This window comes from Nanorana parkeri, unplaced genomic scaffold (genome assembly GCF_000935625.1).
Source record: "Nanorana parkeri isolate BGI_ZX_2015 unplaced genomic scaffold, ASM93562v1 scaffold510, whole genome shotgun sequence".
NCBI classification, from domain to species: domain Eukaryota; kingdom Metazoa; phylum Chordata; class Amphibia; order Anura; family Dicroglossidae; genus Nanorana; species Nanorana parkeri.
Window position 1 is genome coordinate 959,839 of NW_017306778.1, and position 24,010 is coordinate 983,848.

A 24,010-nucleotide genomic window follows, 5' to 3' on the forward strand; every position below is an offset into this window, starting at 1 on the left:
CCGTTCCGCCAGTCAGCGCTGGCAGATCGGAGCGGGGATCGGAGCGGGGATTTGTGTTTTGTAAGGTTGGATCATGTGTCAATTACCTAACCTTATTCCCCAAGAGACCAGCTACATTCTATAAGGTGAGGGTCAGATATGTATGAAGATAAAATAAAAAAGAGCGCGCAATGCATGGGCATAATGAATTGTAAGTTTTTCAGCCCTATTGACCACACTGTTCCTCGGAGTGCATATGCAGGGGTTAATGGATTGTAAAACTCTCCAGCCCTTTGCCATCACTGCTCCTCAGAGTGCAAATGCATGAACTTCTGGATTATAATTCATCACCAGTACTGCTCCCCAAAGACAGAGTAAGCTGCTCAATTTACACACTTACACAGTGGTGTTGTACTTTATGAACTGTCAATTACTAGCCCAGTAATAGCACTTACTGGCCAGGGCAGTCCATACTTGGCCTAAGTACGGAGACTGACCTTTTGGCTGGCAATAAGGTCTCAGGGGCATGGTAGTTCTGAAGGATATCAAGCCTTTTTCCTCTAATTTTCATAGTAGGACAACTAGCTTGTCCTACTATGCTGAAGACTAATGGTTTGAACATTTAAACAGATGGATCAGGATCCAAATATTGCATATGGAATCTCTATATGCATCACCATAAGCCATCAACGGGCTATAGGATGCTGTGCCTGGCAGATGTGTATTCACATTCCTCCACACCTATACTTCATCGAATGTCTTGCGCACCATTCTAAAGTTCCACTTATATTTTGGTTTGTTACTTGCCCTTTGGCCTTGCTACAATCCTAGGTCATTTTCCAAATATTACATCTAGTCACATCCTTCTTGAGTGAACAAGCATTCAAGCTATTACAGCGACATTCTGCTGATAGTTCAGCATGCTCTTACTCTGGCATCCTAAGTTAGGCTATGATCAAATTAGAAGCGATCGCCAAGGGGGAAAGCCAAAGTGGTCTAGTGCTTGCTGAGGCAGACTATACCTCTATCCTCCCCCTTGGCATCCCAAGTTGACAGGACAACTCCTTGGTGTCTCAAGTTGCCAGAATCAATTCAACTGGTGACATTGGACTTATTGGCCGCTAAGAGTCTTCCAACAGGGTTCTTCAGACAAAAGAGAAAACGTTCCCTGTGGCTTTGGTTCTGGATGATTCCAAATATGAGATTCTTGGTTGTGGCTGAAGGCGGCAAGCCTATTTCAGCTGTTATCCATGTCCCTATCCAGTGATCGTGTTAATAAGAGATTCCTATGTGCAAATCACTTCAACAGCCCTTTGGTTGATGGTCAGCGACAGTCCATCAAGAGGAAAATGTCTTCAGCATCTTGGAGTTCGAGAACCTTTCAGATCCAGGGAACCTCCGTATTAGTTCAATGAACAACTGAATTATGTTTTTTCCAGAGATGTAGTGTCTGCCCATAGGTGTAGGAACTGCTCACTGCTGATGGAGGTACCTCCAAAAAAAAAAGGGTTTGACGCTCTGGACTCCCCAGCATTTCCCGGCTGACACTATAAGCCACAAAGCCCTGGATGACAATTAATGTTTTCTTTTCCAGCAGTTTCCTGTGGATCAGCAGCAAGTGAGTTATCCAGATCTCATCCTGATGGTAATCCCTAAGAGCACAAAGTGCAAACACTCCTTGTCAAGAGAACATTCTAAGGAAGTAGAAATGGATAATGGAGTAATGGATATTCTATTGCATATATGTTTCCTCAGTCCAAATGGATTCAGGTTCCTAAATGGCACCCACAATTATCCAGGTTCGGTGATGGAAATCATTTGCTTGTGGCCCATCTGTCCAGGGTTCCCTCTCTGGTTGTCTCTGACCCCAGAATCTTCTAGTCATCCTTAATATTCAGACTTTCTACAGCAGTTGCTACATCCAAACATATCCAGAACTACCTTAAGTGGCTTGGAGGTTGGAAGTGAAGTCTGCCTTGCCTGGATTACTCATCTACAGTCAGAGTGTTTGTTGAATAATGTAGCACCTACTCAACATCACATATATTCTAGTGTGGAATAATTTCATAGACTTTGCAAGCTTAATAGGTTTGGTCTCTCTTCACCTTGCCATGACAGATATGTTGGACTTTCTTCAGGCAAGCAACATGTACTTGGGTGTCAGTACTCAGATTCATCCTCTGAGACACAATGAGTAGCTAATTAATTGATAAGCCAGCTCTTATGGACTTGCGCAAGGATTCACTCTTCAGAAGAGTCTCTTCTTTCCCTTGGAATCTACAAGTAGTGCTGTATATGTTCTTCCTTCCTCGACTTAATCTAGCTCACACTTACTCAGTGTGGACAGCAACATGTAGAATAGTTTCCCTTCGGTAATCTCCTCGGTGAGGAGTGTGTTGGATAGTCAAGATTGGGCTGCAACCACCTTCTTGCAACTATTTCACAGGCAAGGGAGTCCTAAATCTCTCTCTCCCAGCATCTTCCGAAGGTTGGAAGATCCTTCCATCTAAATAGTACATCCATGTTGCCAGTATTCCAGGATAAAGTTTTTATTTCAGCTCATGCCAGCAATGTGGCTGCTATGCTGGGGAAGAGCATGGAGGTTATTCAGGTCGATCTGTTCATCTTTCTGGTGGTTTTGGTAAGTGGCACTCTGTGTGCACTAGGTCACATGCATTGTGCCTGGTCAAGCATATGGAGCCACAGATCAATCTCTGGGTTCGCTATTCTGCAGACTGTCATCCCTACGGATAGAATTCAGTGATGTACCTCCAGAGTTATTCTGGAAGGCAGTAACCTGCCATATGTTCCTGTTCCATTACAGGGTCTATCCAGGAGGAAGATCCATGGGGAAGTTAGTTCTGAATGTGGTACAAATAATTTATTGTCTCAGAATTACCCTCCCTGTTTGTGTGATCGCTATATCCCATTGTATGCTGCCATGTACGGTATCAGGAAAACGGAAAATTGTATACTTACCTATCGGTAATTTTCCTTTCCTGATGCCAGTACATGGCAGCATACAGGACCCTCCCATGGCTTTCACATTGAGTACTTGTTACGAGAATGGTGGCCTTGGGAGGCGGGCTTTAATTTATAGTATAACTGGTCCTGTGATTGGGCTGGGGGCGGAGCCATACCCATTGTATGCTGCCATGTACTGGCATCAGGAAAGGAAAATTACCGATAGGTAAGTATACAATTTTCCGTTATATATACTGTATATCAGAGCTGTGTTAATCTCAGGACTGGATGGACGGAAAGACAAATCCCATGGCAGATAAAACACCTATAAAATATGTAATTAATCTGTGTATTTAACTGCTTGTCTGGAGTACAGTTTTAATTATGTTATGAAGCTACTGAAATTGAATCTGTATTAAAGTTCATGTCACTCTATATAGGCATGTAGATATGTCTGGAAGAGCTTACAGCTATATAACTTAATGAGTCCCACATTATAAGACAGTACTCATGGTGTGCACAAGCTTGCCCTTTACTTAGCATGCACGCATGCATGCATGCATGCATGGTCATTGCTGGCATTTCTTTGATTAAAATTGAAAAAGTTCACTGCCGTGACATTTGAATCATGTTTAATGGGTGTGATTCTTGTAGACACACAAGCACACATTTAAAAGGTTTGATCTACTTAACTCAATGGAGTGGAAAACAGAGGTGAAATTAAAAGGAGCAAGCAATAGCCACTCAAATTAATTATCAACTTGAGTCTCGGGGTATTTCCCTCCCTAAATCCCGTTGAGTCCCAAAGTGTTTTTCGGTGATGTCTGGGTTCCGCACATTTACCTATTAGCGTTTGTAGTCTACCCTGGTGTACGTAGTTATTTTCAGGACAACTAAGATTTTAATTTGCTAGCAGATTTGGATACATTTTATTTCATTGGCTATTGGGAAGGAATAGTGAAAACAAAATTAAAAATGTACTTTCCTGTAATTTTTCCAATGCAACTTTTATGTAATTTGCACACCCCCTTATTTTCATCCAAAATATAATCAATAAGTCTTCTGATTTAAATGGTATCAAATAATTGCAATTTATGTAACACAGCAGAATGGTAAAGCTCAAAGTAAACATATGCATTTTACTTTAAAAGAGCTTTATTTCCCTTTTGACGCTATATTGTGACACGCAGAGAAAAAAAATGGTTTGCTGAATGCTGAAAACATTAAGATAAGATCAAGTTGGGTTAGTATGGGCACAATTATGACTTTTTCCACAGGTTTGGGATTGCCGGTGACCAAATTACACCGTGTTGACTTAAGTGAGCATGTGATGCTTGTGCAGTAGTATTTATTTCATTTAACTTTTTTTTTATTTAAAACGAGAAATAAAAAAATAAAAATATTTTTTATCTGGATTCATGCAGTAAATGTAAATTCTAAAATGTTTAAATGGCATTATACACACTTTTTATTTATCAGTTAAGCTGGCCATACACCTATAGATTATCTGCAGATTTTCTATTTTATGTGTGGCTGGAGGTATCTCCCACTGGGCCAAGCCTCGGCATCTTGCTAGTTGGCCCCGCTGGCTGTCAAAATATCTGAACAATCTGATTGGATGCAGGCATTGTTCAGGTAGTTTGACAGCCAGCGGGCCGACTAGCAAGATAGTGAAGCTTGGCCCAGTGGGAGATTCCTCTTCCACACAGTTTAGCGTAGATGGAGCACTTGTTGCACTTTTTCCATCTGAACATAGAAAATCTGCAGATAATCTATAGGGGTATGGCCAGTTTTAGTCAGCAAGTTAAATACCACAGCTTGTCCAAAGGCATAATCAAGTCATAATCACTTTAACTGAATCTACTTGTACTAAAAATGCATGTTGAGGTAGGGTTGCCACCTTTTCTTCAAGCGAAACCCGAACATTCAATCGACGCGTGGACATTTTTTTGGGAGAATGAGTCGTGGCTTATTCATATATAAAAATTGCCACCCATTCATATGTAAATATCACAGTTGAGACTATTTTCAGTGGGGGGCCAGTAGCCCCTATCTTCATTTTGGTTGCCTCAGTCTGCCTGACATCTTGTGTCCGGGTTTCTTCTGCCATGAAACCTGGACACAGCATTCAAAACCCGAACTGTCCGGGTGAATCCTGGACAGGTGGCAACCCTATGTTGAGTAAGTAAAAAAATTATTTCCTTGGTTAGGTCATTACTTCTCCCCCCACAGGAGCTTTAGCTGCAGATATTTTGTGACCCTGCAGTGAAATGTTTCCCCTGTCACTTGTTAGCAGTCAGGTTATTGTAACTGTGGAGTAAAAAAGAAAAAGACTATAAACAGTCCAACGTATACTGTCATGACATGAGGGAAAAGAAGCCAGTCACTTTGACAGTTGGTCCTCTGTGCTCTGTTTATCATGAATGGTGTCAGTGCCTCTGATAGTGGGACAACGGATGTTACATTGACACTGGGGATGCACTGATACCGATACTAGTATCGGTGCTGATACCAAGTATTTGGGCGAGTACTCGCACTGATCCAAACGCTCCCGATAATTATCCCGATACCGGAACTTCCGGTATCAGAAAGCCAGGCAGCGAGTCATTACACTCCTCACGGATTCCTGATTGGCCGGGAAGCCGGCTCTATGCTCCCTCGTCACAAGGAAGCAGGTCTCTGCAGTCTCCCACCTCAGCCCCGCCCAACGCTTGCCACACCTCACACCACCTCCTCGCCACACGGAACCTGGGAGAATTGGCTTGCTGCAACGCGCATGAGCAGCATTCGGCTGAGTGCAGTAGCAGACCTGGTTGGCCAACTTCCCAACCAATCAGGAAGCCGGGCAGTGAATGGCAGCCGGGCAGCCCGCCCCTCGGCTTCCTGATTGGCCAGAAAGCCGGCTCCATGTTTCCTCATCACCTGGTGACAAGGGAGCATGGAGCCGGCTTCCCAGCTAATCAGGCAGTTGGGAGGCAATTAATGACACGCCATCCGGTTTTCTTAATGGGACTTCCGGTATCGGTATTGTGATATTGTGATATGGAAAAAAATTCAAGATTCCTTAATCTTCATTAACTTCTTCAGCAAACCATCCATGCAAACCATCCATTAAGCAAACAATCCATGCACACAACCACCACTATGTTTGATTGTTTACTATGATGTTCTTACTCGAACGTTCTATGTGCTTTACACTAGGCATATTGGGATTAATTACATCCAAAATGTTCCACGTTTGTTTAATTTGTCTATATAATATTCTCCCAAATGGTTTGGGGATCATCCAGGTGCTCATTCCTGTTAAATTTGAGACAAGTAGTTATGTTTTGGTTTTGTTTGTTTTTTATACTTTTTTTTATAAAATATTGCAAATTCCACATAACAGACATAAAAGACATTCCAAAAACAAAATAAGAGACAGAAACAACAAACAATACAAGAAGTACTCTGACCAGGGGTACCTCGTCCCAACTCATAGGCAAACACTGAAGTTACATAGCTTAATAATATAACCAGTACATCCAGTAAACCAAGGTAGTCAGCCAAAAAAACTATACTCCAATAGCCACCAAAATGCACAAGAACAGACACATTCCAGAGGCACAAGGAATGAAAGGGGCTTCTAGTTAATCAAGTAAAAGTATTAAAGCGGGCACTGAAAGGTTCCAAGAAGCCTCTGCAATCAACATGGGCCTAACTATCATAGAACAGGTTGCAGATTAAACTTCCAGAGTGCAAGTAAATACAAAGATCAGATCAAAATGGTTTCTTTCAAGGAGATATCACTCCACAACTGTTTGGTCGGAATTCAACCATGGAGACCAAACTTTGTCAAATTTGCTCGGCTTACCCCTGCTGCCATAAGTAGCTTTGTAAAGATGTAAGGAGGTGTTGATTAGTGATTTCCAAGCTCCAACCGTGGAAGCAGCAGGTCTCTTCCAGTTGAGGATGAGAAGCTTCCTGGCGTAAAATAGCAGAAATGTTAAAAATGTCCTAGACACGACAGTAGTAGCCAAGGTGTCCACCAGGCCCAAAATACATATCTTGAGATCCAGAGGAACATTAACACCAGATGCAGAGGAAACTATTTCCACAACTTCTTTCCAGAAACCCTGTACCATAGGACAAGGCCAATGAATGGCGAGGAGGCCAGGAGGCTCATGCGGGCATCGCCAACACCCAGAGGACCCGGAAGGAAACACGGCAGCAAGCCTGGCAGGTGTTAAATAAACGTAGTTATAGGACTACAGCACATTTCCTTCAAGTCCTCCCAATCCTACCCAGGACAATCTATCAACCTCGGAATCCACCCGAGGAAATTACAAATAACATAAATGAGAACCGGTAGGAGTTTCATTTTTTTTTTTTAAATTCAGATAGTTTTTTATTGATTTTATCAAGAATCAAGTACAAAATAAAAAATAAAAAGATGTACAGAATATAACAGAAAACAGACCGTTAATCCAACGGCAACTCTTAGAAAATAATCGCCACAGATCAAACAATACAGAGGTGTTATGTATACACTTAGGAGTTTCATTTTAACCAGATTAATTCTACCAACAAAAGATAATGGCAAATTTCTCCACACTGATAAGCAATTTTTGAAAAGGGTTATACTCGTGACACATTGAGTGTTATAAAGTCTAGAACCAAGTTTGTGACCTGTAAACCAAGATACCCAAAACTAGACACCTGTTGTAGTGGAGCAGAGGACAACCCGGAATAGGGAGCCAGGGTATCCAGAGGAAGAAATCGAGATTTACTCCAGTTCACTGACAGCCCAGAATAAATGGAAAAGGTGTTCACTAGATGTAGGGACTCAGTTAAGGGGGGGGGGGGGGCCACATCAGTCAGAAAAAGAATCAAGTCAATTGCATACAAGGCCATCTTCTCCTTCAAGTTATCAATACACAGGTCTTTAATGTCAAGGTCTTACATTGTCCTCATTGTGGCAGCCATTTTGGACATGTGCAGACTGCAGTCTCTTTTATATCCTCTGATTGCATCATCGCTTGCCTGCTGCCTGGGCAACGCACAGTGATGATGTGGCAACACCTCACTATATCAGTCTGCTCAGGATTCAGGTTCATTGCCCTTGCGTTTGTGCTCCAAGGTGCATCTCTGGTGATCTGAGGTCCTTTGTGTGTTTCTGTGTATGATCCGGTCCGGCTGACGTTTCCTCTGGCTCTCGACCCCGCATCGGCAGACGTACCCGCATTGGACTTGATTCCAGCTTGGACGACTACCCGCTTTGGGCTTGACCCTGGCTTGGACGACTACCCGCTTTGGACTTGACCCTGGCTTGGACGACTACCCGCTTTGGACTTGACCCTGGCTTGGACGACTACCCGCTTTGGACTTGACCCTGGCTTGGACGACTACCCGCTTTGGACGTGATCCCGGCTCGGCAGATGTACCCGCATTGGAACTGGACTGGCTTGTTCCTGACCTCGCTGCTCCCTGATGAATGTTTATTTATGTTCCTTTAAATAAACAACTTTATTTTACCTGCGTTTCCATGTGGTCTGGTTTCCTGGCTCCTGTGACATTTAATCAAGGGTGATAGAAGGGCACACGCCACTGTCTCACCCGCCAGGGCGAATAATCCTGGAGATAGGGGGTAACCCTGGCACGGACCCCTACAGACGGGAAAAAATGGAGAAAGGGTAGGACCTATCTTAATGGCTGCTGTTGGATACCAATTCACTTACGAAAAACATGCCCAAACCCCATCTTAAGCAAGACTGCCCCCCAGTCTACTGAGTCAAAGGCTTTTTCAAGGTCCAACAAGACCAACGCTCGAGACCCTGAGTTGTCATGCATAATTTGAGTAAGAGTATAAGACTCCTAAGATTAATATCCATAGACTTGTGGGGAACAAATCCGGTCTTGTCCGGGTTCACCAAAGTCAGGACCCTAAAGAGCCTGGTCGCGAGCATCTTAGTCAATATTTTAAGGTCCATGTTGAGTAAAGAAATGGGCCCATAAGAGGCACATTTCAAGGGGTCAAGGGGTACCCAACTCAAGATAATCGGAGTATAAAGACAGGAGTTTCGGGGCCAATTCCTCTGCGTACTTTTTATACCATTCCACTGGTAGACCCTCAGGACCAGGAGATTTGTTATTAGGAAAGGAGCTGATAGCCCGAACAATCTCCTCCCCCGAGAAGTCACTCAAGGAGCTCTCTATCAAAAGATGAAAGTTGTGGAAGATCCACAGAATCAAGTAGAGCACAGAATCAAGTAGATCCTTCGGCTAGCTTTGGCCCCAGGAAATAGTAAACTAGCATTGTACCCTCCCTCTGCTGCAGTTCTCCATCAGGTCCATCAGCAGAGTTGAATTGATATTTCCTCAGTAGGTTCTGAAATCCAGCCAGGGGCTAATTGGCAACACTGTGCACTGGGTTTCGGTAACACATTCAACTTGATACATAAAGGCAGGTGATCTGAGAGACCCCCAAGGAAAATACAAGGATTCAACCACATAGGCAAGCAAGGCACTATTAGCAAAGGCCAAATCAATGCACGAGGAAGAACCAGAGACATGAGAAAAGGTAAGAATAGGATTTTGTCAGGGGATTCTTCCACCACCAAAGTTCAGTGAGGCAAGCAGCCTCCATCCAATACTTTAAAGCCATACTCAGGGGCCTATTTGGGTTGGAGGCATCCAAGGAGTTGTATAATAAATTATTGAAGTCACCTGCAAGCAAGGGGCCAGCTTTTCCAGAACGGTGAATAACACTGTACTCTGGAAGGGAGGAGGAACATAAATATTTACAAAAGCAAAACTCTGAGCTTGAAATTCAACCACCACCACGTATCTACCTTCAGGATCTGAAAATACACTGCTCAAAAAAATTAAAGGAACACTTTTTAATCAGAGTATAGCATCAAGTCAGTGAAACTCCTGGGATATTGATCAGATCAGTTAAGTAGCAGGGGGGGTTGTTAATCAGTTTCAGCTGCTTTGGTGTTATTGAAATTAACAACAGGTACACTAGATGGGCAACAATGAGACAACCTCCAAAACAGGAATGGTTTTACAGGTGGAGGCCACTGACATTTTTTTCCCTACTCATCTTTTCTGACTGTTTTGCATTTGGCTAGAGTCAGTGTCACTACTGGTAGCATGAGGCGATGCCTGGACCCTATAGAGGTTGCACAGGCAAGCAAGCAAGGGGCCAGCTTTTCCAGAACGGTGAATAACACTGTACTCTGGAAGGGAGGAGGAACATAAATATTTACAAAAGCAAAACTCTGAGCTTGAAATTCAACCACCACCACGTATCTACCTTCAGGATCTGAAAATACACTGCTCAAAAAAATTAAAGGAACACTTTTTAATCAGAGTATAGCATCAAGTCAGTGAAACTCCTGGGATATTGATCAGATCAGTTAAGTAGCAGGGGGGGTTGTTAATCAGTTTCAGCTGCTTTGGTGTTATTGAAATTAACAACAGGTACACTAGATGGGCAACAATGAGACAACCTCCAAAACAGGAATGGTTTTACAGGTGGAGGCCACTGACATTTTTTTCCCTACTCATCTTTTCTGACTGTTTTGCATTTGGCTAGAGTCAGTGTCACTACTGGTAGCATGAGGCGATGCCTGGACCCTATAGAGGTTGCACAGGCATGCCAACTCCTCCAGGACGGCACATCAATACGTGCCATTGCAAGAAGGTTTGCTGTGTCTCCCAGCACAGTCTCAAGAGCATGGAGGGGATTCCAGGACACAGGCAGTTACTCTAGGAGACCTTCTACAGGGCCGTAGAAGGTCCTTAACCCATCAGCAGGACCGGTATCTGTTTCTTTGTGCAAGGAGGAACAGAATGAGCACTGCCAGAGCCCTACAAAATGACTCCAGCATAGCCTCTTATGAGTTTAGTCGCCCCTTCCCTGCACTTTCTCCAGTTCCACAACATCTAGTAGACCTAAGGGGTCAGCTATAAATTTGTACGGGAACCCCACACATTTTTTTTTTACATCGGGGTCCTCCCTAACATTTCTACCAGACCTAAAGGGTCTTGTACGATTTAGGAGGGGAACCCTGCGCTTTTTTTTTTACAATTACATTTTTCATTCTGTTTGCTAGGTAGAATGCTGAGCCGAGCATTCAGCTATTCATTCTCTGCTGTTCAGCCCTTTTGAGAATGGGGTGAACAGCAGGTAATGAAGTGTCAAATGTTTGCCTCAGCCGATCCAGATGTTGCATCGGCTGAGGCGAACAAGTTCTTCCCTTCGATTTGGCTGAATGTGCTGAGGCTGTTCGGCCGAACCGAAGGAAGGTGAAGTGAGCCTAGGGCAGCCAACGTACGGCTAAAAATAGCCATACAGGGCTGCAGTAAATAGCCAAAGAGGCTTCGGCTCACTTCACTTCGGCTTGGTTATTCATTCAGGTGCCTTCAGCAGCTTAGTGAATGTACCCCTAGATAATAAAGGCTGCAGCAAATATGGAAACTGCTACAACTAAAGAACGAACACAGAGGATCAACTTGGTGTTGCAGTTCTGAACAGGTAATCACCACTGATTAACAAAGTAGAGGGACACCAACAATGGTCATAAAGAAAACAGTTGGAAGCCTAAGCTCCCTTAACAGGAGAAAAAAAGGTTCTTCAGATTGTTAGAAAAAGAAACTAGCAGCGGGAGATGACCAAGTCACTGTAGGTGAGCAGTGAAACAGAACTAAAGATTGGATGATCCACAAGGTGTGACACAAAAACAAGTAGCCATAGGAAGGTGCTTCCTCTAGGCTTATTGGCAGAAGGGGAGCGTGCGCACAACACTCCACCTAGCGTATGACTCAGCCTTAACCATTACCAGATCCCTCAGCCTTAACCATTACCAGCATAAGATGGCGGTGACAGGAATTTTAAAACGGAGCTCAAATGGTACCGTGAGACAGCTTCCAGTGTTTCAGCTCTACCAGCCTTACTCACTACACAAGTCCTCTGAGACCGGGGTCACACCAGAGGCTGTTCTGCAGCATGGAACCTGGAGAGCACTCTGTGGCTAACACAGTACACAGAGGGCTGTAAAGTGTCAAAATACAGAGCCCAGTGCACAAAGGTCACATTCCAAGCAAGCCCCACATCTTTTAGTCAAGCTTGTTCCGGATAGGGCTAGCAAATGCTGATCTAGATCTTAAGAGTTTTTCTAAGCAGAACTGAGGAATTGGTGTCCAACCTCTCAGGACCTCTTAAAAGAGTTGAAAAGCATGGGTCCCAGCACAGAACCCTGAGGCACACCGCTAATGACACTAGCCCAGTCTGAAAGGGCGCCATAACTCCACTTTAAAAATATAAAAATGAAAAAAAATTAAAACAATTAATATAGCATATATAATTGTAGTGCAAGCCATGTTGTAATGCCCCCAGAAATGTCACTTCCTGCTTCTGTGAATGGCTGACTTATTTTCTCAGAAGTCTGCACTAAGATACAAGAATACTTTTTGGCATCCCTTGCAATAGGAATTGAATTATCCCCTTAGGGATAATTACTACTAAAGGGATGCAGGCACTGTACCTTTCCCTATTACAACACAGGAAGCCCAACAGCCTAAAATAAATTTTATTGTGATATAAAAAACTACAAAAACCAGACATCAGTAACCATCACCTTGAGTTAGTAATTTGTACAATCATACAATCAAGATACACTATATTGCCAAAAGTATTGGGACGCCTGCCTTTGCACGCACATGAACTTTAATGGCATCCCAGTCTTAGTCCGTAGGGTTCAATATTGCGTTGGGAAACAAAAGGGAACAGAGCGCCACCTCCCTGTGTAAATCGTTTATTACAATAAATAAAACAAGGGATAAAAGTACTCACAAACAAATGTTTTCATCAGGCTTTAACAACAAACGAGAGGCCACACTGTCTGTTAACCCAACATGGTATCGCCCCGACTATGTAACACGGTAGCCTCCGGTCACATCACCGTCCACCGACCGCAGTCAGCCAAGATTGACACGTTTCAGGGGCAAGCCCCCTTCATCAGAATCATAGCTTGCTTTCCCTGAGAGTGGGGTATAAGACTGGAAACCGACAAATCATAGAAAAATTCTCCATTATGACTAGTCTTGGAGTGATTGGCTCTACTGCAGCATTACAAGGCATTTGCTATTATATGGCCGTATATGCCGCCCAATGATCACACAGCCTATGGCTAATAAATGAATCAGCCCGACATTCAATTCCTGTGGAGATTTCAAATGCATGGGGTGATCTTATATTATGAGTGAAGCAGTACTTCAAACTTAGCACTGCTTATTACTCGGCAATCTGTATCCAATCTCCCCCCTTCTCTCTCGAGAAATGCAATAAGAAGTGAACAATATAGTTCATAATACATGTTACATTGGTGATTGCACCGTCATAGATGAATTCAAAATAAAAAATTGAAGATAAAAATTATTTATATATAAATTGTAACAAAAACTTTTTAACACCAATAAAATGTCCCTAAATAAGGCTGGCCAATACAACATGTGATAGCCTATTAGGGAGGCCTTTTGGACATAAAAAACAGAAATGATCATGTTACTACTGAAAGAATATAGTTAATGGATGCATATCCACATATAAAAGTGGAAGATTAGAACTTAAAAAACTCTTGTTATTCATTGTAAACCATTATCCATAATGAAGACACGAAATATATATATAAAAATTATATATATATTAATAGGCTACTAACTCTTCTGGTAAAGCTGTACACAAGGTTTAGGAGTGTGTCTATGGGAATGTTTGACCATTCTTCCAGAAGCGCATTTGTGTGGTCAGGTACTGATGTTGGACGAGGAGGCCTGGATCGCAGTCTCCGCTCTAATTCATTCCAAAGGTGTTCCATCAGGTTGAGCTCAGGACTCTGTGCAGGCCAGTCAAATTCCTCCACCCCAAACTCATTCATCCATGTCTTTATGGACCTTGCTTTGTGCACTGGTGAGCAGTCATGTTGGAACAGGAAGGGGCCATTCCCAAACTGTTCCCACAAAGTTGGGAGCATGAAATTGTCCAAAATGTCTTGGTATGCTGATGCCTTAAGAAAGTTTTCTTTAACTCTTGGCGCTAATGGCTGCCAGCTGAACAATCCACTTGCTGTTGCACACTCAAAATTTTCAACAGTTTATCACAGTTTTTCACACAGACTTGAGGGGGCTGCTCATCCAAGGCTCTGGGGCTTCCACCACGAACATAGAAAACAAAAGGGAACAGAGCGCCACCTCCATGTGTAAAATCGTTTATTACAATAAATAAAACAGGGGATAAAAGTACTCACAAACAAACGTTTTCATCAGGCCACACTGTCTGTTGACCCAACATGGTATCCCCCCGACTATGCAACACGCTAGCCTCCGGTCACATCACCGTCCACCGACCACAGTCAGCCAAGATTGACGCGTTTCAGGGGCCAGCCCCCTTCATCAGAATCATAGCTTGCTTTCCCTGAGAGTGGGGTATAAGACTGGAAACCGACCAATCAGAGAAAAATTCTCCATTATTACTTGTCTTGGAGTGATTAGCTCTACTGCAGCATTACAAGGGATGTGCCATTATACGGCCGTATATGCCGCCCAATGATCACACAGCCTCTGGCTAATTAATGAATCAGTCCGACATTCAATTCCTGTGGAGATTTCAAATGCATGGGGTGATCTTATATTATGAGCTAAGCAGTACTTCAAACTTAACACTGCTTATTACTCGGCAATCTGTATCCAATCTACCCACATCTCTCAAGAAAAATGGAATAAGAACTGAACAATATAGTTCATAATACATGTTACATTGGTGAAATATATTGAAAATAAAAAAATTGAAGATAAAAATAATGTATATATAAATTGTAACAAAAACTTTTTAAGACCAATAAAATGTCCCTAAATAAGGCTGGCCAATACAACATGTGATAGCCTACTAGGGAGGCCTTTTGGACATAAAAATGTTACTACTGAAAGAATATAGTTAATGGATGCATATCCACATATAAAAGAGGAAGATTAGAACTTAAAAAACTCTGTTATTCATTCTAAACCATTATCCATAATGAAGACACGAAATATATATATAAAAATTATATATATATTAATAGGCTACTAACTCTTCTGGTAAAGCTGTACACAAGGTTTAGGAGTGTGTCTATGGGAATGTTTGACCATTCTTCCAGAAGCGCATTTGTGTGGTCAGGTACTGATGTTGGACGAGGAGGCCTGGATCGCAGTCTCCGCTCTAATTCATTCCAAAGGTGTTCCATCAGGTTGAGCTCAGGACTCTGTGCAGGCCAGTCAAATTCCTCCACCCCAAACTCATTCATCCATGTCTTTATGGACCTTGCTTTGTGCACTGGTGAGCAGTCATGTTGGAACAGGAAGGGGCCATTCCCAAACTGTTCCCACAAAGTTGGGAGCATGAAATTGTCCAAAATGTCTTGGTATGCTGATGCCTTAAGAGTTCCCTTCACTGGAACTAAGAGGCCAAGCCCAACCACTGAAAAATAACCCCACACCATAGTCCCCCCTCCACCAAACTTTAGACTTGGCACAATGCAGTCAGGCAAGTACCGTTCTACTGGGAACCGCCAAACCCAGACACGTCCATCGGATTGCCAGACAGGGAAGCGTGATTGGTCACTCCAGAGAACACGTCTCCACTTCTAGAGTCCAGTGGCGGTGTGCTTCACAACACTGCATCTGATGCTTTGCATTGCACTTGGTGATGTAAGGCCACACGAATTTTGGAGGTCTGTAGCTATTGATTCTGCGGACAATTGGTGACTTCTGCGCACTTTAGCATAAGCTGACCCCGCTCTGTCATTTTACGTGACCTAGCACTTTTTGGCTGAGTTGCTGTTGTTCCCAGTTGCTTCCACTTTGTTATAATACCACTAACAGTTGACCGTGGAATATTTAGTAACAAGGAAATTTCACAGATGGACTTATTGCACAGGTGGCAATGAGCAGTACCACGCTTGAATTCACTGAGTTCCTGAGAACGACCCATTCTTTCACAAATGTTTGTAGAAACAATCTGCATGCCTAGGTGCTTGATTTTATACACCTGTGGCCAAGGAGGTGATTGGAACACCTGTATCCAATGATCTGGAGGAGTGTCAAATTTTTGTTCTAGCTCTGTCAAATTAGCTGGCAACCATTGTGGGACAGAATTTTTCAAGTCTCACCTCTGAGCAGTATATCCTAGTCATAGTGTGGAACTGAGCAAAGGTGACTCCACGTGCTTCTGCATAAAGGGGGCCTTCAAGGTGTTAAGTTGTTCTTGATTTGTAGCCTTAGTTTTTCCTCAGGTAGAAACGCTGATCTGGCATTCAGAATCAAGCCCAGGTACTCCAGGTAATCAGCCATCAAAAACTCTGGATTACATGGTGATCTGAAGGCCATGTTGGAAACACTAAGCTGATGCTTCAGATGCTTTTGAGTTGATGCTACTTATATGCCCGCTGGTTCTCGAGTCCGCCAAAACAGGAGCCAACTTTAGTAAAGTGCTCACAGAGCTATGGCCAACCTGAAAGGAAAGCACCACAAACTTTAGGTGCGGATTTTTTGGTTAAAAAGTACACAAAACGATATAGGGTAAAAAGAAATGGGGATATGTTGCAGGGAGTCCACCATTGTATGATGTCATTTCATTTGAAATTTTTGAGTATGGATGTATTCTCTCTTGGCTGTTTGCAGTGAAAGAGGGAGATTTGCAGTGAAAGAGGGAGATTTCAAGTGAAAAACCTGTTGAGGGATGGGAACGCGGTCTTGTATCCTATGTATCCCTCATTAAGGAATCAAAACATCAAATGTTCCTACATGCTGAGGAATTGTTGCACTGATTGTTATTGCTATATAATAGCAATAACAATCAGTGCAAAAAATATATATATAAATAATAAAAAAATAAAAGTCACATATAAAAAAGTTTAAAAAATCCCCCCAAAATGTTTAACTCCCCCACCCCCACGTTTGCGCACATATAAACGTAAATATGCGTCCGGTGCACCAGCTCGCAAAAACGACAATTGCGCTACACACGTTACATATCGCGCGAACGTTGCAGTGAGAGCAATCATTTTAGGGCCATCAATCACTGATAACACTAAACTGATGAGTGGTAAAAGCTTTTAAAGCGTCGTCTGTGACCAATTTTGGTTATTATCGTTTTTTAAGGTTTTGCACGCGCAATTTTAAGGCTTGACATGTTTGGTGTCTTTTTACCCGACGTGACCCGTCTTTTATATTTTACCCAAAAATTGGGTAGTAATAAATGTTTTATCATTTAGTATAGGGGAAAGTTGTTGTTTTTTATATTTCGGTAATTTTCCTTAATATAGTAAAAAATTAAAACCCCAGTGGTGAATAAATACCACCAAAAGAAAGCTCTATCTGTCCCCAAAAAATGGTATAAAATTTATTTCAGTACAGCGTTGCATGACGGAATAAATGTCAAAGTACTGCAGCGCTGAATACTGAAAAATGGCCTGGATGGGAAGGGGGTTTAACACCGCGGATGTCAACTGGTTAAAGCACTTGGTACTCCCAGGTTGTGTCCCATCCAAGTACTAACCAGGCCAAACCCTGCTTGGCCTATTCACGATTTCCAGTGATGTCTCAGTGACTGCCTAAGGTCTGGGGGTCCAATATGTATACATAAACAAGGTGCGCCTGCTGCAGTGGATATGCAGGAGTTCAGTACAACACAGGCAGAGAACATAGCCTAGCAATGAACACCCGAATCTGGGGGTTGAGTATGAACACTGATTCCAGGGATGGATGCTGTGGTGACTATCTGAACCTTGGGGTCCAGCATGACACTGTGTACAAAAGTTGACTGCTGGAGTGAATTTCCAGAATCTGTGTGCCTGGTATGACAGCTTTATAGTCTTGAAACAACAGAGCTTTAAAAGAGATGTCCTACCTCCTTGAGACACCAAGCTAAATTGGGTTATATACAGCGGTATGTACTAGATTTCTCTATGCCCTTTACTTTCGCCAGTGTCCAGCCTCCTACAGGCGGCAACCATACCCATCAACCTGTGTCATCTGCAGCAACAAGTTAAAAGTGTGTTTTGGCACTGCTTTAGTACTTATATTATGGATTACTTTGATGGAAGACTGTGTAGTGAACCACATGTCTGTAAAATGGCACTAGTATAAAGGGGGCAGGATTTATGTAGTTACTGCTCAGATGAAGGCAATTGCATTTGCGGTTTGTAGATTTTGCTGAGTGAATTCAAAAGCAATGTGTGCTTCTGATTCATTGCATTTGCAATAACTAGGGATGTCCCGATACCACTTTTTCAAGACCAAGTACAAGTACTGTCCCTCATGTACTTGCCGATACCAATTACCGATTCTTTTCTTAAAGGGGCATGCAACATTTTTTCTAAAACAATGCAGACTAATGATTTTAGGGCAGTTTCTTGCGGAGCATGTTCATAATATTTCCCGCAACCAATCTAATGTCTCAGTCATTGCTTCATATCAGTAATTCTTTGTATAACTTCAAGTTTAATTGGGAAAAGTGGGACAGATTGGAAGAAGCAGGGAAGAATTGTTGCTCTATTTCTGCAACCTGATCATTTAAAGAGTTATAATTCTCCAACGCTAGCTGGAATAGGTTAAATCAATCGATCCATAGTACACAGTACACACTTGTAGTACACTGCATAAATAGTTAAAATTCTCCCCAGCTAATCAGAATAGGTTAACCGGTTAATAGGTTAAATGTTAACCTATCCACATTAGCTGGGGAGAATTGTATTTCTGCAGTGTAGTGGAAATGTGTACTGTGTACTATGGATCATTTAACGGTTCAATGATCCAGAGTACACAGTTCCAGGACCAGTACACTGCAGAAATAGAGTTACATGTCTTCCCTGCTTCTTCCAATCTGTCTCAATTTTTCATATCACACCTACAGCCAGCCCTGTCACAGCTGCCACATACAAAAGCAAAACATACAAGCAGGGCCAGATTTACTTTCTCTGCTGTCCCAGGGCCAGATTCTTCAATGTGCCCCATCCCCGCCAAACCTGCGGTTGTTGAGGATCTTGGTGCCGCGGGCGTGGCGCTGTCGGCGGTGGTGGTGTGGGGGGTTGTGGCGCTGTTTGGGGTTGTGGCGGTGCCGTCCCTCTGCTTCTTGCTTTGGCGCTGCATCGAGGCATCCGCATCTTTTGCATGCGTCATTGAGGCCGGTAATTAATGCAGATTTATTTGATAGGCAGCAACTTGTTTACTGATAGCTTGTTGGTCTGTTTGATGGATCCAATTGCATCTCTTTCACCTCCGTGGCGATTGGGGGCTTTGTCGCTGCGCATGTGGGGGATTCTGATGTTTCCAAACAGCGTTGGAGCAGGGAATGGAGGAGCGGCACTGTCAGGTGGGAACCCCTCTCACTGACAGTGCTGTACCTGCGTCATTGAGATCTTTAATCACCACAGTGGGGATGGAGATTTGGTGGAATCAATTTAATAGACTAACAAGCTGTGCAGCCCCTCTACTCCCTGCCGCCCTGAGGCAATGGCCACAGTGGCCTTGTAAAGAATACAGCCCTCTGAGCAGCATGGGTTTCTGGAGTATGTGATAAGGCAGCCTGTAGGTAGGTTATCCTGGGCTGTGATGAAGCAGCTTGTGTAGATAATCTGTGTCTTTATGTTGCCATAAGGCAGCTATGTTAAGGCATCATGCAGCCTCTAAATATGGAGGGGTTAATTGCAGGCAGACTGTGGTTATGGAGGGGTTAATTGCTGGCAGCCTGTGGTTATGGAGGGCATTCTCTGGTGTTGGAGGGGTTTAGGCAGACTGTGGTTATGGAGAGGGTAATGGCAGGCATTCAGTGGTGGAGGAGAGTGTAAGGAAGCCGTGGTGATGGAGGGGTTTATAACAGGCAGCCTTGCTGTACGGACCTCGGGTGTAGCAGCTCCGGAGGAACGTGTAAGTGAGGAAGTCCCATCTCTAGGATGGGGGAGGGGAGAGCTTTCACAGACACACAGATGGACACACTCACCAGGTAAGAAGATCTAGCTGCAAAGCGAAGTGCCCGTGGCCCGGTATCAGACTCCCAGCTGACATGCCATGCTTTCCTGCACCTCTGTCGCTCTCCTGGCCGTGCTGTGGGAGGAGCTTCTGTGAGGTCCTAGTTCAGCTGCCCGTACAAGCGCGGTACCTCGGGGCAGCCTGATACTATTTTAAAAATGAAAGTGCCGGTATCGGCGCTATGTATCTGGGCATTTTCACAAGTACTTGTGAAAATGCCCTGTATCGGCCCCGATGCCGATGCTTGTATCGGTATCGGGACATCCCTAGCAATAACCATAAACTATACAATTTGTACACCTTCCTATATCTTCAGTCAACATATACTACATCAGATCTGAATATGCCCACATCATATAGTCTAGTACATTTTAATCAGGAGTAAACCGGGGCAGAAAGTAGGAAGACATCTTGTCAACAGTCTGGTGCCACTGTATATTAATAAGGGCTGATCCCTGATATCTACTACATAGTAACACAGTAGGTGAGGTTGAATAAAGACCAAGGTCCATCCAAGTGGTTGAAGTACAGCCAGGGTACTAAGGGACTGCTGGGCTGCCCGCCACCCTTGCAGTTCCTCCCAAGCAGCAAAGACAGACTGGGAAGGGAGACAATTGTCCTCTGGCCCAATGTCTCTGTAAAATAAATGGGGCCTGTCCCCCCTGTCTAACAGAGGTGCCGAGTATTACTTTATGTCAAGGTACTGCTAGGATGCCTCACCACCATTTCAATAATGCCCTTGGGGGAACATTGACAGACCCCAGATGTTGCAGCTACCCACGAGCACTCACAGCATGAAAGTCACAGAACCTCCTTCCAGTTCAAGAAGTACTTTGGTTTTTGTAGCACTGTCATTTATTTGAACCTTGAACATGAGCATCTACTATCAAATATGAATGCACAAAAGAAGCTGAACACATTTAAGCCAGATATATTCAACTTATGCAAAGAAATAACACTAGATAAAGGGAAAGGGTACAGTGTCCATATGTTATTTCATAGGCAAATTAGATACATGTCATTATATGTGCTGTACATTCTGCATTGCACACTAACACTGTAACCTGTTCTATACATTTACACACCTGTTTTGTACAATGTGCTGTATGGTTTCTATACCAAACTATCTCATTCTTTATGCTGTATTGTGAGTGTTATATTTTACACCATTCCATTCTGTATACTGTGCTTAGCATGTCACACAATCTCACTCTGTACTCTGTACTGTAGCTTTTGCATTCCATATCATCTCACATCTCTGTATGCTGTGCTGAACATTCCGTATCCAATAGTAATCAGTACTTTCAGATTGTTTTGGCATCTTTGCACATAGGAAAGATCTGCATGTAGGCTGGGACTTCTATAAAAGGGTCATTTGAATGTGTTTGCCGCCAAGGCTAAAAGCTCCCATTCCTCCCCTGCATGTAATGTAACACTTTGCAGCATGCAGGTTGAACTGGATGGACCCTTGTCTTTATTCAATCTTACCTAATATGTTACTATATATATTAGCATTAGCATAATTCAGTGGCACAGTCTCATAGAGGGGAAAATGTCCATGTTCCCATTGCTGACTTCTTTTTTAACATACTATTTACCTGGCAATCATTTTGACAAATACTTTCTGACTCACTGACTTGGAACAAGAACACAACCAGTGAAGTTGAAACTCCTCATTTACCAATGTGTTGTTGGTCTATAAGGGCTTGTTCACACCAAGCGCGTTCCAGGAGCAGAGCAGATATGTTACAGACCGGATCAAAACTGCGTCCAATGTATTCCAATGGTATTTTGGGCTCTAGTTCACACCGCAGTGTTCAGTTCCAGAGCATGTAAAAAAAACTGCAGCAAGCCCTATTTTACCTGCTCTGGAACGCTCTGGAATACATGCAAACGCATCAAAAATGCATGCAAACGGCCTGGAAGGCACTGAAAACCCATTTTAAAAAGAAGAAACCTGACCAGCTCGAGACGCTGACTCGAGTATAAGCCGAGGGGGGGACTTTTCAGCAAAAAAAATGGGCTGAAAAACTCGGCTTATACTCGAGTATATACGGTATATTTTTTTAAAAACCAAAAACGGCCCTGAATGCATCAAAAACGCGGTATAACACACTGCACTGCGTGTGCAGAAACTCATGCAGATCTGGTCTGCATTTGGTGTGAACAAGGCCTTAATCAGAAAGCATTGAATCTATTCATTAGCACGGCAGACAATTGGCATTTTCAGAAACACCAGCAATAGCAGTCTCCATATTTCACTCAGTATGTATTTTTTCAATAGCATAAATATGTACAAAACTCAGCATTATAATTACTGAAGTTTGCCTTGTCCATTTCTAAATTTATAGATGAAGAGGGGGACTTTTACATATTCTGCAGACCAGTGTTTTTGCACTGCAGGCAACATTGTCTGACAGGTTAATTTTTTCCACACATGCCAAGAGAAAACAGATATAAGACTGTGGTGCCTCATATAATAAAAGACAAATTACCCTTATTACTAAGTGATATATAAGACAGCAGATAAGAAATGTTTTACCTTTTTACTGCTGATTTTTTTTATTATTTAAAGAGCACCCTGTACAAAAAAAAATTGATATGGAAATCAGAGTAAAACCTGATCACATATCTGTTGTGACTTAAGTCATGATCAGGTGAAGGTCCCCCTGTAACAAATTTACTCACGTTCATTATGCCTGCTGTTCATCTGATTGTACTGCTTTGTAAATTCTAACTCTTCAATAGTTTCCGGTCGTGGAACAGAGAGAGAAAATCGCCGCTTGATGTGCTTCATCTTGTTCGTGGAGACAGAGTAAACCTACAAGTGCAAGAGAGTTAAATGTGTGAGAGAGACTAAAGAAAAGGAAAGAGGAAGGGATATGTTATGTGGGACAGAGGAATGGGAATGAAGGCATTGGAAAGAGTCAAACAAGAAAATAAAAAAATAAGGATTTAATAAAAAATGGGGACAATGGATAATTCTGGAAATCACAAACGTTAAAGATTCATGTAGGAGAGCTTTCCAAGAAGGAACATTCAAATGCTGCTATTAATAGAGACATGTATATAGAAAGACAGCTTACATAATTTAATCAAATCTGTGCAGAGGGACAGATGACCATGAATTCGTATTTCAAAGAAGAAGAGTAGACAGAAGTACAGGCTGACTAAGAAAGGAGCAGAGTGAGAGAATGTGGGAGGACTACATCTGCTGCATCACTTATCACCGTCTTATAGATGTGATGAAAGTGCTAAAATTATTTCTTTGTCAAAATGGTGCTGTATACTGGATTGTCTCAAATTCTTATCATCCTATACCCAATCATTTACAGCGGGGTAGGTAAAGAATAACAATAGTATTTTTATTCATACAGAGCCATTGCAAACATTAATGTTCCCTTTTCCTTCCTTTAAGGTGCAGCTACTTCTGCTTTTTTTTCTTTTTACTGTAATTTGTTCCCAGGGATATCGTCCAGCCAACTCAGAGTAAACAAACCCATCCTTCTGTTAGGGCTGAAAACACTCATCTGCTGCCCTTCCCTATAAATAGTGCATTTCCAGCTAGGTTGACATTATATACATATATGAACCCCTTCACTGCCAAGTCAAGAGAATTTATGATATATGCAGGAAATCTCATGCGAAAAAGCAAGATTGCTTATATCCAGTATGATCAACTGTGATTACACAGTGATATATTTATATAAACAGTGTGGAAAATAATTATTTGATCCCCTGCAGATTTTGTAGGTTGGCCTTTGTTATAATGTTATAATACCGTATTTTGCGTTCCATAAGACGCACTGGACCATAGGACACAGGGAGGTCTGGCGCGCCTTATGGAGCACTTGACAGACCGTAGCTTCTGTCACAGCTTTTATGACAGAAGCTGTGACAGAAGCTGCAGTTAGTGACCGCTGAGACAGGTGGCGCTGTGGTTACATCGCCACGGTCTCAGTGATCACACAGAGCAGACGAAGAAAGTCCGTTCTTCGTCTGCTCTATGGTGATCTCGATC

At 42.8% G+C, this 24,010-nt stretch overlaps 1 protein-coding gene across 1 annotated transcript in view; it reads right to left on the reverse strand.

The window, feature by feature from the left end:
• Nucleotides 1–24,010, reverse strand: part of CDK18 (cyclin dependent kinase 18) — a 100,639-nt gene that overhangs the window by 68,751 nt on the left and 7,878 nt on the right. Inside the window, 1 exon segment of the mRNA XM_018561251.1 lies at nucleotides 22,678–22,845. Coding sequence (XP_018416753.1) covers nucleotides 22,678–22,845 — 168 coding nt within the window.